This window comes from Pseudorca crassidens, chromosome X (assembly GCF_039906515.1).
Source record: "Pseudorca crassidens isolate mPseCra1 chromosome X, mPseCra1.hap1, whole genome shotgun sequence".
NCBI classification, from domain to species: domain Eukaryota; kingdom Metazoa; phylum Chordata; class Mammalia; order Artiodactyla; family Delphinidae; genus Pseudorca; species Pseudorca crassidens.
In genome coordinates this window covers 79,116,004-79,129,050 of record NC_090317.1, presented here as the reverse complement: position 1 = coordinate 79,129,050, position 13,047 = coordinate 79,116,004, and the positions used below count along the sequence as shown (strand labels likewise).

General features: G+C 44.1%; 1 protein-coding gene across 4 annotated transcripts in view; it reads right to left on the bottom strand.

Moving 5' to 3' along the window:
* Positions 1 to 252: 252 nt before the first annotated feature.
* Positions 253 to 13,047, bottom strand: part of ZC4H2 (zinc finger C4H2-type containing) — a 35,963-nt gene continuing 23,168 nt past the window's right edge. For 3 of the 4 annotated variants that reach the window (XM_067722557.1, XM_067722555.1, XM_067722556.1), the window contains 4 exons: positions 7,174 to 7,345; positions 5,415 to 5,587; positions 4,347 to 4,509; positions 253 to 1,703 (listed from right to left, as the gene is read on the bottom strand). In XM_067722557.1, the coding sequence (XP_067578658.1) occupies positions 1,590 to 1,703; positions 4,347 to 4,509; positions 5,415 to 5,587; positions 7,174 to 7,345 (622 nt within the window). In that variant the 3' untranslated portion in view covers positions 253 to 1,589. The remainder of the gene's footprint in view (positions 1,704 to 4,346; positions 4,510 to 5,414; positions 5,588 to 7,173; positions 7,346 to 13,047) is intronic. The other variant, XM_067722558.1, reaches the window with a different exon arrangement.

The window sequence follows — 13,047 nt, the reverse complement described above, 5'->3', positions numbered from 1 at the left end:
AAAGGTTGTTTTGAAAACCAAATACAATCATCTATATAAAGCATCTTACATAGAGACTTGACACAGAGTAGGCACTGAGTACATGGAAATTATTATAAAAATAGGGTAAATTATTATGCGGTGGTGTGCCTGGTTTTCTCACTTGTAGGGTGGAGTGAATAAGAGTAAAGAAGAGCTACCCAGAAGGGGAAAGGGCATTACATCTTTTCTGTTACCTGGTACTTGTAGGCACTGAGTCAGCATTTACTCCAATGAACAAATGTTTATTTAAAAGGATTTGTACAGACATAACGCTCTTACTTTCAAAGAGAAGAGGAACCTTTTATATATTATGAACACACAGACGCTGTGGCAACTTAAAACTACAGCTAAGAAAGGAAGGAAAAATATCCCCCCTCCCCAGCCAGGAGCTAACACTTTTTCAGTCAGCCAGCCCCAATCCCTGTCCCTTAAGTTTGAGAGTGACTTGACTAGAGATGTGGCTTTGGAGGAGGGAAGAGCTGTAGGGCTTGGGGAGCCTGGTGCCTTTTCTTTTGAGAGGGAAATCCACCTACACAATCCACAGAAAAAGGGGTGGCCAAAAGCTGACCTGAGCTGAGGCTGCCTTAGAGAAGAGAGACTGGAGTAGAAATCCCACCTACCTGCATGTGTAAAATGATTGGCATTCACTTGAATCTCAACCCACTACTCTGACCTCTAAGATATACCATTTGAGTAAGTGCCAGAGTAATGGTTTTGAACAAAAGTCGACACAAATGTCAGCCTGGGGCCTCTCCAGCCTAAGGCAGCCCCGATAGCAGAACCCTCAGACCAATGACTTAGGCAACGAGTTAGGCAGGACTTGTGGAGGGGGTCTGGCTCCCTGATTTCACTGTGGGGAACATCTGCTACTGATTTTCAAAAGCTAGGGTTTATTATGGGAGAAAAGCCCACAGATTTTAGGATCCCCAGACACATAGCCTGGTACCTGAGAACTTTAATATATCTGGGAAACTGCCAGGTGGTGGGGTGGTGAGCTCAATAATAACAGCCAGGCCTCCCAAATGAATATGAAAAAGGAGAGCTTGTCCAAGCTACCTCCGGGCCTTGAGGATGAGATGAGGTTGCGGGTGGGGCAGATAAATGCACCAAGCCTATTGAAAAGTCCAGCAAGAAGACTGTTGTCCCTTCAGAGCCTAAGGCAAAGGTACAGGGAGGGGGCACACTGGAGCCTTCACCTGAAACAAGATATGGGTCTCCCCAGGCCCTCAGGCCTTAGGCCCCAGGCCTCAGGCACAAGAGACAGAGAATCACATCTGGGACTTCCGCCCTTCCCTTAGCTCCAAACAAGGGCAGGGGTTGAAATGTGGGTGAGAGAGAAGGGATCTTTAGACACAACTGTCATTAGCACCTGAACCACATCTCTTCCTAAACCAGAAACTCCAAGAGCAAAAAGAAATAAGAGCAAAGTGAGAGAGGGGTTGTGCTTCCATCACATTAAATAGGAGACTTTGTAGAGGTGGGGAAGGGTTGTTTCACATGGAGACATCAATCACTCTGGCCAAGGGGAGGGGTTATGAGCAGCAGAGCTCTAAGTGTTCTCCCTCTTTTCATTCATCCTGCTTCCGTTTTGGCTTTTTGGGGTTCCTGGACCGACTCTTGGCTTTGCACAGAGGGCATATAGGTGCATTCCGGTGAATTTGTTGGTGACATGACAAGCAGGCCTGGTGGGGGGCACAAGACAAAGCAAGTTAGTGGTCAGATTCTTCTAGGCCATGGCTCATCTTTCCCAGGGGCCCCCACAAGCAATTGCGATTTCCCAACAGGAAGGAGCAAGACCCAAGCAGTGAGTCCCAAGTAGCAAGATCTGTGCTGGATGTAAGGGATGCAAAGGATATAAGGGGGTGAGAGTCAAAGAGGGGTACTGAGGAAAAATATCCAAAATTTGGCAATAAGGCAAAATGTGAATTGCATATTCATTAAGCATTATACTGGAGCATGGTCTAACAGGCTCACTCAAGGATTATTTAATTCTCTAGGACAGGTATCAATAAACTTTTTCTGTAAAGGCCAAGATAGTAAATATTTTGGACTTTCTTTTCAGGTCATATGATTTTAGTTGCAACTACTCAGCTCTAACTGCCTTACATAAAAGAAGCTATAGACAATACATAAACAAGCAGGCATGTGTGGGGGCCAATAAAACTTTATTTACAAAAACAGGGAGCAGGTCACACTTGGCCTATGGGTTCTGGTTTGCTGACCCTTGCCCTAGGAGAATGTCTCTTTGTTTGACTATTTACTACTTATTTAAAAAATTGAAGTATAGTTGATTTAAAATGTTGTGTTAGCTTCTGGTATACAGCAAAATGATATAGATGATAGATAGATAGATAGATAGATATTCTTTTCTGTTATGGTTTATTACAGGATATTGAATATAGTTCCCTGTGCTATACAGTAGGACCCTGTTGTTTATCTATTTTATACATAGTAGTCTGTATCTGCTAATCCCAAAAGCCTAATTTACCCCTGTCCCACCCCCTTTCCCCTTTGGTAACCATAAGTTTGTTTTCTATGTCTGTGAGTCTGTTTCTGTTTTGTAAATAAGTTCATTTGTATCATATTTTATATTTCACATATAAATGATATCATATGGTATTTGTCTTTCTCGGTCTGACTTACTTCACTTAGTATGATAATCTCTAGGTCCATGCATGTTGCTGCAAATGGCATTATTTCATTCTTTTTAATGGCTGAGTAGTATTCCATTGTACATATGTACCACATCATCTTTATCCGTTCATCTGTCGATGGACATTTAGGTTGCTTCCATGTCTTGGCTATTGTAAATAGTACTGCTATGAACATTGGGGTGCATGTACCTTTTTGAATTAGAGTTTTCCCTTGGATATGTGCCTAGGAGTGGGATTGCAGGATCATATGGTAACTTCCATACTGTTCTCCGTAGTGGCTGCACCAATTTACATTCCTGCCAACAGTGTAGGAGGGTTCCCTTTTCTCCACACCCTCTCCAGCATTTGTTATTTGTAGAATTTTTAATGATGGCCATTCTGACCGGTGTGAGGTGATACCTCATTGTAGTTTTGATTTGCATTTCTCCAACAATTAGTGATGCTGAGCATCTGTTCATGTGCCTATTGGCCATCTGTATGTCTTCTTTGGAGAAATGTCTATTGAGGTCCTCTGCCCATTCTTTGATGGGATTGTTTGTTTTTGTGTTATTGAGTTGTATGAGCTGTGTTTATATTTTGGGAACTAAGTCCCTGTTGGTCGCATCATTTGCAAATATTTCCTCCCATTCCTTAGGCTGGCTTTTCATTTTTGTTTATGGTTTCCTTTGCTGTGCAAAAGCTTATAAATTTGAATAGGTCCCATTTGTTTACTTTTGCTTTTATTTCTATTGCCTTGGGAGACTGACCTAAGAAAACACTGGTACAATTTATGTCAGAGAATGTTTTGCCTGTGTTCTCTTCTAGGAGTTGTATGGTATCATGTCTTACATTTAAGTCTTTAAGCTGTTTTGAGCTTACTTTTGAGTATGGTGTGAGGGAGTGTTCTAACTTCATTGATTTACATGCAGCTGTCCAGCTTTCCCAATACCACTTGCTGAAGAGACTTTCTCGTCTCCACTGTATATTCTTGCCTCCTTTGTCGAAGATTAATTGAACGTAGGTGAGTGGGTTTATTTCTGGGCTCTCTATTCTGTTCCACTGGCTATAAATACTTTTCCATTAAATAGTATACTATTTGACTATTTACTATTGATCAGGGCCCAGATGCTGTGACTTAATGTTGATAAGGCACAAATGGCTTTTGCCCAGTAGAGATGCAAATTATTTTTGTTACAAAGAAAAGGTAATCCTAAAGATTACAGTTTTATTTTCCTGTAGGACATTAACCTGTAGGACATTATTTTCCTGTAGGACATTAACCAGTTCTGGATTTAACATTGCAAACTTATTTTGGCATTCCTTTCTTTTCTTGACTATATAATTATCCGTTCCTCTAATGCTTCTGGAACCAGCTTTGTGATGCTGCTGGCTCCCTTGTTAATGACACACATTCACTATATATTTGTCCGAGTCACGTTTCTAACTTTCTGAAAATTATACTTTAGCAGAGCCTGCCAATCTCCCTGCATTCTAACCTCTCTGGGAATATGAGGCAACAAGACCAGTGGCTCTACTATAGCACACATACACACCACCCCTTCCTCTGTGTCCCAAGCGAAGGCTGTTTTAGGAAGACCCCAAATAAGTAAGGCCAAAGCCCCAGACCCAACCTTCCATGGGGCGGCTTGAGGATACCTTGCTTCCTCCACAGTCCATACCCAGCTCACTCACCTTCATAGGTGGGGGCTGCTGCCTGAAGGTGGCTGTCTGCCGAGTGTCCTGCTTCCTAGCCACTTGGAGTTGTTGGGCGGCAGCGGCTGCGGCGGCCAAGGATTCAGGGATTGGGGGCTCCTGAGGCTCCGTCTGCCACTCTGCTTTCTGCTTCTCAAAGTAACTTTGGAGATGAGAGACATTAGCTGGATCATTCTGAAAGCAAGGAGAACCTTGCCCCTCTTAAGGACTCCATGCTACAGAACGAAGGGGGTTAGGCTGTGGCTCACTGTAGGAAGTTCCTGCACCCTCTCCAGCCCAAGGCTCTTTTCCCTGGGTACCAGGCCCACTGTGTGTTGGGAAGGGTACTCCTCCTGCTCCTTGGCTCTGACAGGCCCAGAAAAATTTAAAAAATCCCAAAGCTAGCCAAGTCCTCAAAGGGCATTTGTCTGCCCTCCATCCCATGTTCCTTTGCAGTATTCCTATTAAGTGTTCTCAGGCCTCTGCTGGCATACCTCTAGGAATAAGAAGCTCACCACTTCCACAGGCAGCCTGCTCTACCTTAAGGAAGTATGTTCCCTTGTATTCCTTCTACTGAAATGAGCTCTGTGTCTCTGTAAAGTAAGCCTAGTTCTTAACTCTGGGTCTTAAGATAAAGTTCCAGGCTAGCCCCTGGAGGCCATGAAAGCTCACCCTTCTGTGTGTTCAAGGTTTCTGGACACCCCTTCTAGACCTTGACTTGGAAAGTGACCTCTTAAGAGTCACAGACACATACACACACAAAGGGTCATAGACATAGTCTTGTATTGTCAAAATTGCACAAGGAACTTTAAAAGCCATCTAGTAATTCTAGTCTAATCATCTAACAGCCCAACACAGAGACTTACCCAAGGTCATGCAATGAGTCGGCCACTGACAGGCCTGGGGCTAGGACTGGGTACCCTGACTTTCAGACCAGGCTTTATGTGTGTATATATACGTGTGTATATATATACGTGTGTGTGTGTGTGTGTGTGTGTGTGTGTGTGTGTGTGTGTGTGTGTGTGTGTCTGTGGTGTATGTTGCAGGGACAGGAGGCAGGCAGCTTACTCCAAGGAGAGCTTCTCCTCCTCTTCACATAGGTCAGGGAGCCTCTGCAGGCCCAGAGTCATGCGCAGGGCATCCACATGTTCCTTCAGCGGCTTATACTCATCATGTAGCCGCCGGGTAGACTCTAGCAGCTTGTTTAGGTCATTCTCAGACTGTTTGATGGTGTTTTCCATCTGGAACACAGAGTGAGGCAAGCACAGAGAAAAGACTCCAAGATTCTCAGCGAGGCTGTACAGCTGAGTGGATAATAGCACAGGCTCCAGAGCCAAACCAATCTGTGATCAAGTCCTCAACCCACTATGTATTCTATGTGACTCTTGTCAAGCCTCAGTTTTTTCATCTGTATAATGGTGGTAACATTCATACCTACCTCATATAATCTTGGTGAAGATTCAACGATTGAATTCATATAAGCGCTCAGTACAGGGGCTAACACAGAGTAAAGGCTCAATTAGTGGTAGTTATTATTCAAATATAGCATCTTAGAGCTGGAATGGCCCTTAGAGTTCATGTAGTGCACCCCACCACCATTTTACAGATCAGAGAATTGAGACTCAGAGAGAAGTAACTTCCTCAGAGAAATGCTTCCTAGGAGCAAAGACTACATAAAGACTCAGGGCTTCTGCCTCCCAGACCAGTGGCTTTTCTCCTAGATCAGTGGTTCCCAAAATGCAGTTACCAGATCAGCAGCATCAGCGTCAACTGGGAACTCATTAGGAATGTAAATTCTCAGGCACCACCCCAGATATAAGCAATCAGAAATTCTGCGGTGAAGTCCAACAATCTGTGTTTTAACAGGCCCTCTAGGTGACTCATGAGGCATGTTCAAGTTGGAGATCCACTGGCCCAGATTTTCAGCCCCTCTGTGACTAATACCTTGTTTATTTCTCTATCCTTAGTTAGCTGGCAGCAGAACTGCCAACTCCTCATGAGACCCTGATATCCTGTGATCTTGTGACACAGACAATCCCAGGTAACTACTGTCCAAATTGCATTCATATTTCCTTTAAGACCCTAGGCCTGGCAATATCAGGAAGTAGATATTGCCACAGAAATGAGTCTCCCAAGAATAGAAACTTAGCTCCTTCAAACGTGATTTTAAAAAAAAATTCTCATTATCATAGGCTCTAAGGGTTGGAAAGGGCCTTACAGGTCAGCACCTCCAACCTCCCTCCTGGTGAAGGAATCACCAATACTGCAGCCCAGACAGGTGATCATTCAGACTCTGCTTTAATAACTCTATAAAGTGGGGGGCTTATCACCATAGCAGGCAGTTCATTCCCCACATTCCAAGGGTCTCCAAAAGAGAGACTGTAATGAGGGAGCCCCAGTTGGGTAGGCTGGCAGAGATGGTTTGTTTGGCTTAGTTGGAAGCTTTGGAGCCCTAAATTTAAGTTAGATCCCCAAGGCACCTGCCTGCTCTGCTTTTCCCCAAGGCTAGCTCTCAACTTCTAGACTCCCAGAATGAGAGCACATCAGTGCTGAGTGAGACCTCAGAGGTGACTGAATTCCTCTCATGGTACAGAAAAGGAAAATGAGGCCCTGAGAGAAGAAGGAACTTGTCCAGTGATATACAGTCGATCAGTGACAGAGCCAGGGCTGGATCTCAGAACTCCTGGATTCTTCCATTTCACCATAGCCTGATGCCTACTCCCCCAAATCGGCCACAGCCATATCTCAAGGAGAGTCCACAGCACTCACCACTGCCTATTCCTCCTCAAAGGGCCCAGAAATAGGCTTCAGGCAGCCAGCCACATACCACATTGATATCAGCGTGGATCAGTCGGAGTTCCTCCACATGGGCCATTTTCTCCTGTAGCAGGAGGTCCATCTCCTGCTTGTATTCCTTCAGGTGCCTCTCCTCTGATTCAAGGGCCTCAAACTCAGCCTTCAAACGGGTCTTGATCTTTTCCATCTGCAGGGTCTTGTTCCTGCCATTCCCCCAAAGGAGGAAACAGACCAGCAGGAGAAGGCAGGAAAAGGGAAATGGAGTACAGAGTTAGGGAAATGGAGTACAGAGTTAGAGAAATGGAGTACAGAGTTAGGCTCTGAGCCAGGGCTATCTTGTTAAGCCATCTTTCTAAGCTTCCCTCTCTTCAGGCAGAGGCAGCCTGAAGCCGTCCCCACAAAGGCAGGAGATTCTTTCTTCTAAGCTAAAAGCTCAGTGGGTCTTGAATGGGGATGATTTTGTTCCTTGATGGAGCATTTGAAAACATGGGGCAGGTTTTAGCTGTTAGATTTATTCAAGGGAGAGCACTACTGGCATTTAGTGGATATGGGCCAGAAATGCTAAACAGCCTCTCAATGCACAGGAAAGTCCCACATCACAAATAACTCCCACCCAAGATGCCAACCATGACCTCTTGAGAAACTCTAGAGCAGCACTATCCAATAAATTTTCTACAATGATGGAAATTTTCTGTATCTATGCTTTCTAATACAGTAGCCACTAGGCACATGAAGCTACTGAGCATTCAAAATATGGCTAGTGCAACCGAGGAACTGAATTTTGAATTTTATTTAATTTTACTCAGTTGATTAAAATTAAGTTTAAACAGCCACATGGGGATAATGGCTCTCATATTGGACCACACAGCTCTATAGGGTCCCCTCATCAGTTCCAGAAGAGGCAGGAGACGGGAAGAACTGCAGCTCATTTCTTTTCCTAGAAAGCATAAAACCTATTTCTGGTTGTTAAATCCCAATTGCATACCCTCTGGCTCAGTAATCCCACACCTAGCAATTTATTCTAAGGAAATAAGTCAAGGAAGCAAAAAGTTAATACACAGGGATATGCTTTCTGGTCTATGGGCAAAATTGGAATATTTGGCAGCCACTAAAAGGCATCATTATGAAGACTTGTGACATGGAAAATGTTGAAGATACTCCATGAAAAGGTATATACACTAGGATTGCAATTTCAAAATACACGTGCATGTGACTAAACAAAAGGAATTGGCAAGAGTACAGTTTCAAGGATCTTTGAGACCACTGAAGCCTGCCTAAGTGAAAGAGCCACAAAACTTTGGAAGGAAGCCCCTCTAGGGCACACTGATGCCCTCCCACTCACTCTCTACTCTCTGGTTCTCAGGTTCTGTCTAGCCATCATCCATTACTCAGATTAGGCATCTCCTTTATTCTGCCTCAGTAGCTGGCTTTCTCCTCTGCCCCAGCCCATCCCATGGTTACTCTTGCTCCACACCCTGGCCTCCGGCCTCTGACCTCAGCCTGCTTCTGTGTTCATTCTCTCTCCTTTCTTCAGCATTGCCTGTGGCTCCTGCCTCAAGAGGTGGCCCTCAATGGCACAGAACCACAGAAAGAATTATGTAAGGTGGGTAGGATGACAGGCGAAATTTTTCTTTCAATATTCAAAATTTTCTTTTCAAGTTATTATATTGCTTTTACCTTAGAAAAGGTTAAAAGGATGGGTGTTATTATCCCATCTGTAAAGAAGGAAATTGGGAGTTCAGGATGGTAAGTTGCAGTAAATGGGATGTTGTGATTTGAACCCAGGGCTCTCTAACACCACCCACTACTCCACACTGCCTGACTGGGGTTACCCAGACTAAGGGGCGTAAACATATTGAGGGTTCTCGGTATACCTGTTCAACTGCCTTGCAGAGGGATGATAGTGATTTGTACTGGTCAGTTAATCCACTACTTAGAGCCCCCTCCCATCTAGACTTCTATTCTCTTCCTCTAGATTGCATACAGTGCAGTCTAAACTTCACCTAGCCCTACCCCAATTTACAGATGGGAAAACTGAGATTCAGAGTGATATAGTGTCTCACCCTGACTCATACAGCCAGTTTGTGGCACTGCTAGGCCTAGAACCCATTTCTGCAGGCAGAGCCATAATTTGAAAGGAACATGGGCTTTAGATTCAGACGTGGGTATGATTCCTGGTTCTGCCCCTGACTAGCTATTTGCCCTTGGACAATAAGAATAACAACTATATTTATAGTTTAATTATATTCATTGAGCACCGATTATGCACCAATTATAGAAGGCTTGAAGATACATTCATTCAACAAATACTTATGGAACATTTATCACGTGCCAGCCACTGTACTAGGTGCTAGAGATAGAGCAGAGAACAGGACAGCCTGTGGACAGGAATCTTCATCTAATGAGGAAAACAGACCCTGAACACATGTAAAACTAAGTGATAAGTAATATGGTTGAAATGCAGAATGCAATGGAAGGACACACCAAAGGGTTCTAACATAGTCTGAGGGGCACTGTAGTCAAGGGGGCTGTCACAGGAAGCTCCCCTGAGAAACTGAGAATGTGACATCTAAGCTAAGACCTGGAGAATGGGTCGGAGGTAGATGGTGGGTAGCAGGTAGACATAGAGGAGAGCAGTCCAGGCAGAGAGAATACTATTTGCAATGGCCCTAGAACAGAAAAGAATGTGGCACATTAGAGGAACTGAAAAAAGGTCAGTGTGGCTGGAACACCTACTGCAAGTGGGGGGTGTGTGTGTGTGTGTGTGTGTGCGCGCGTGTGCGTGCGCGTGTGTGTGTGTGTGTGTGTGTGTGTGTGTGTGTGGTGGGAGTTGTCTGAGATGAAACTAGGGAAGTTGCCAGAACACAACCTGGAGATTGAGATGAGGAGCGAGTACTTTTATCTTCAGGAGAAGGGGGAATCATTGTAGAACTTTAAGCAGCAGGAGTGACATAATCGGATTATCTCTTTTCACTTCTCTCAGCCCTGGTCTCTTCATCAGTAACACAGGAATGATAATAGCACTTACCTTACAGGTTCTTTGCTGAGGGCTAAATGAGCTAAGACATGTAAAGTCCCCAAGCAGAGTATGTGGCACGTGGTGAGCAGTCAACCAATGATAGTACCTATCCCTCCCCACACTGCCCAACTCTTCTGCTATGGTTATCTCCTTTACCACAGTGGTTTAAATTTTGTTATAAAGAGCCTACAATGGGTAGGATGTGTGTATAATGTGTGTGTGTGTGTGTGTGTGTGTGTGTGCATATGCATGTGTGCACATGTACTAGCATGAGTAGCAAGGTATATTACCACTTATTAAGACTATAATAATAATCATTAACATAAGTCACCTCATAATGTCAGTATGAATAATGGCATTTTATAGGGCTGGCCCAAGACTTCCTAATTTGTGATCAATTCAGTTAAGATGCTAGCGACTACTACTAAATGAAATCAGGGGTGAGAGGTCTCTCTCACTGACACTTCATAGAAATCAACATAGTACATCTTTCCCTGCTTGGATGAGTGCCTTTTATCTAATCCTCCCTCCTCCATCCATGTCCAATTCTGCTTATAGACAACCCCATGTTGTCGGGCAGGGGACACTGCAATCCCAGATTAAGTCAAAATAAACCAAAGGTTTTCACCTGGTGGGGTCACAGTTAAAGTGCTGCCTGGAACTGGAAAATCAAAGGCACAAAGTCTTCCTCAAAAGCACCGTGGTATTTCCTCTTCTTCAGGAGTAAGGCTGTCACCAGCAAAATGGCAGCTTTATCCTTTGGGTATGAGGGCCAGGGAGGCCACAATCCAAGGTGTTTTGGAGCCTTTTCCTATTGTCCACTGTGGCAAGAAATGGCAAGGACTAGGGACCCTGACTAAGGGGCAGAAGGGCTAAGACTCCTCGTTATGAGAAAGAAGCAGGGTTATGAAGATGGAGTTCAGAAATAGCCTCTATTTACTGCTATTTCTGAAGTCAGTTTCTCAGGGGCTGGCGGGGAGCCCGGCCCATGCTTTAGTGGAGGGACAGCGGTGTCACTGCAGCCTTTGACGGTACCACTGTTACCTCTCAGCAGTGGTTTACCAAGGGCCGGGCAGTGAGAGCAGTCCACCTCAGGTGCGGAAAATAAAGAGGTGCATTGTGTGCAGAGAAATAAAAAAAAAAAAGAACCAATTAAAGTTGGTCTGCTCTTTATTATCACCATGCACTGACAAGTCTAAACAATGTCCACTGAAGGACATCTGGACTGATTCCAGTTTTTGGCGATTATGAATAAAGCTGCTATGAATATGCAACTACGAGTTTTAGTGTGACCGTAAGTTTTCATTTCTCTAGGATAAATGACCAAGACTGCAATTGCTGGTTTGTGTGGTAATTGCATGCTTAGTGTTTTTTTTTTTTTTTTTTTTTTTTTTTTTCGGTACGCGGGCCTCTCACTGCTGTGGCCTCTCCCGCCGCGGAGCACAGGCTCCGGACGCGCAGGCCCAGTGGCCATGACTCACGGGCCCAGCCGCCCCGTGGCATGCGGGATCCTCCCGGACCGGGGCACGAACCCGCGTCCGCTGCATCGGCAGGCGGACTCCCAACTACTGCGCCACCAGGGAAGCCCCATGCTTAGTTTTTTGAGAAACTGCCAAACTGTTTCCCAGAGCGGCTGTACCGTTTCACATGCCCGCCAACAATATATGAGTGATCTAGTTCCTCTATGCAGCCAGCCATTTTGCTTGAACTGTTTTAAAAGGTATATGGTGATACCTCAAAGTGATCTTAATTTGCATTTCCCTAGTGGCTAGTGATACTGAACATCTTCTCATGTACTTATTTGCCATCTGTATGTCCTTTTCCAAAAAATGTCTGTGCATGTCTTTGGCCCATTGGACTGTTTGTTTACTCAGGGCTGAGTATTGAGAACTCTTTATGTGTCCTAGATATGAGTGCTTTGTCAGATATGAGGTTTGCAAATATTTTCTCCCATTTATTAGCTTGCCTTTTCATCCTCTTAACCAGGTCCTTAGCAGAACACTTAAAACTGTTTTTTTGATGAAGTCCTATATATATATATATAGGACTTCATAATATATATATATATATATTATGGATAATGCTCTGGTGTCATGTCTAAGAGTCTTCACTAAGCTCTAGGGTCTGCAAATTTTCTCCTATGTTATTTTTTTGCTTATGGATATGCAATTGCTTCAGTACCGTTTGCTATAAAGACTGTCCTTCCTTTGTCGGATTACTTTTGCACCTCTGTCAAAAATCAGTTGGCCATACTGTGTGGGTCAATTTCTGGATTCTCAATTTTGTTCCAATTACCTATGTGTCTGTCCCTTTGTCAGTATCACACAATCTTTTTTTTTTTTTTTTTTTTTTTTTTTTGTGGTACGCGGGCCTCTCACTGTTGTGGCCTCTCCCGTTGCGGGACGCGCAGGCTCAGCGGCCATGGCTCACGGGCCTAGTCGCTCCGCGGCATGTGGGATCTTCCCGGACCGAGGCACGAACCCGTGTCTCCTGCATCGGCAGGCGGACTCTCAACCACTGCGCCACCAGGGAAGCCCAGTATCACACAATCTTAATCACTGTAGCTATATAATAAGCTTTGAAATCAGGAAGAGTGATTTCTCCCATTTATTTTTATATCTCAAAATACTTTTGGCCATTCTAGTTCTTTTGCCTTGCCATATAAATTTTAGAATAATTTTGTCTATATCTACCAAAAATCTTTCTGGCATTTTGATGGGAATTTTATTAAATTTGTACGTCAGTTTGGGAGGATTGGCATCTTTACTATATTGACTCATCTTCCAAACCCTGGATACAGTGTCTCTCTCTATTTAGATCTCCTTTGATTTGTTTTATTAGCATTTTGTAGTTTTCAGCATAAAAGTCCTATGCATCTTTTGTTAA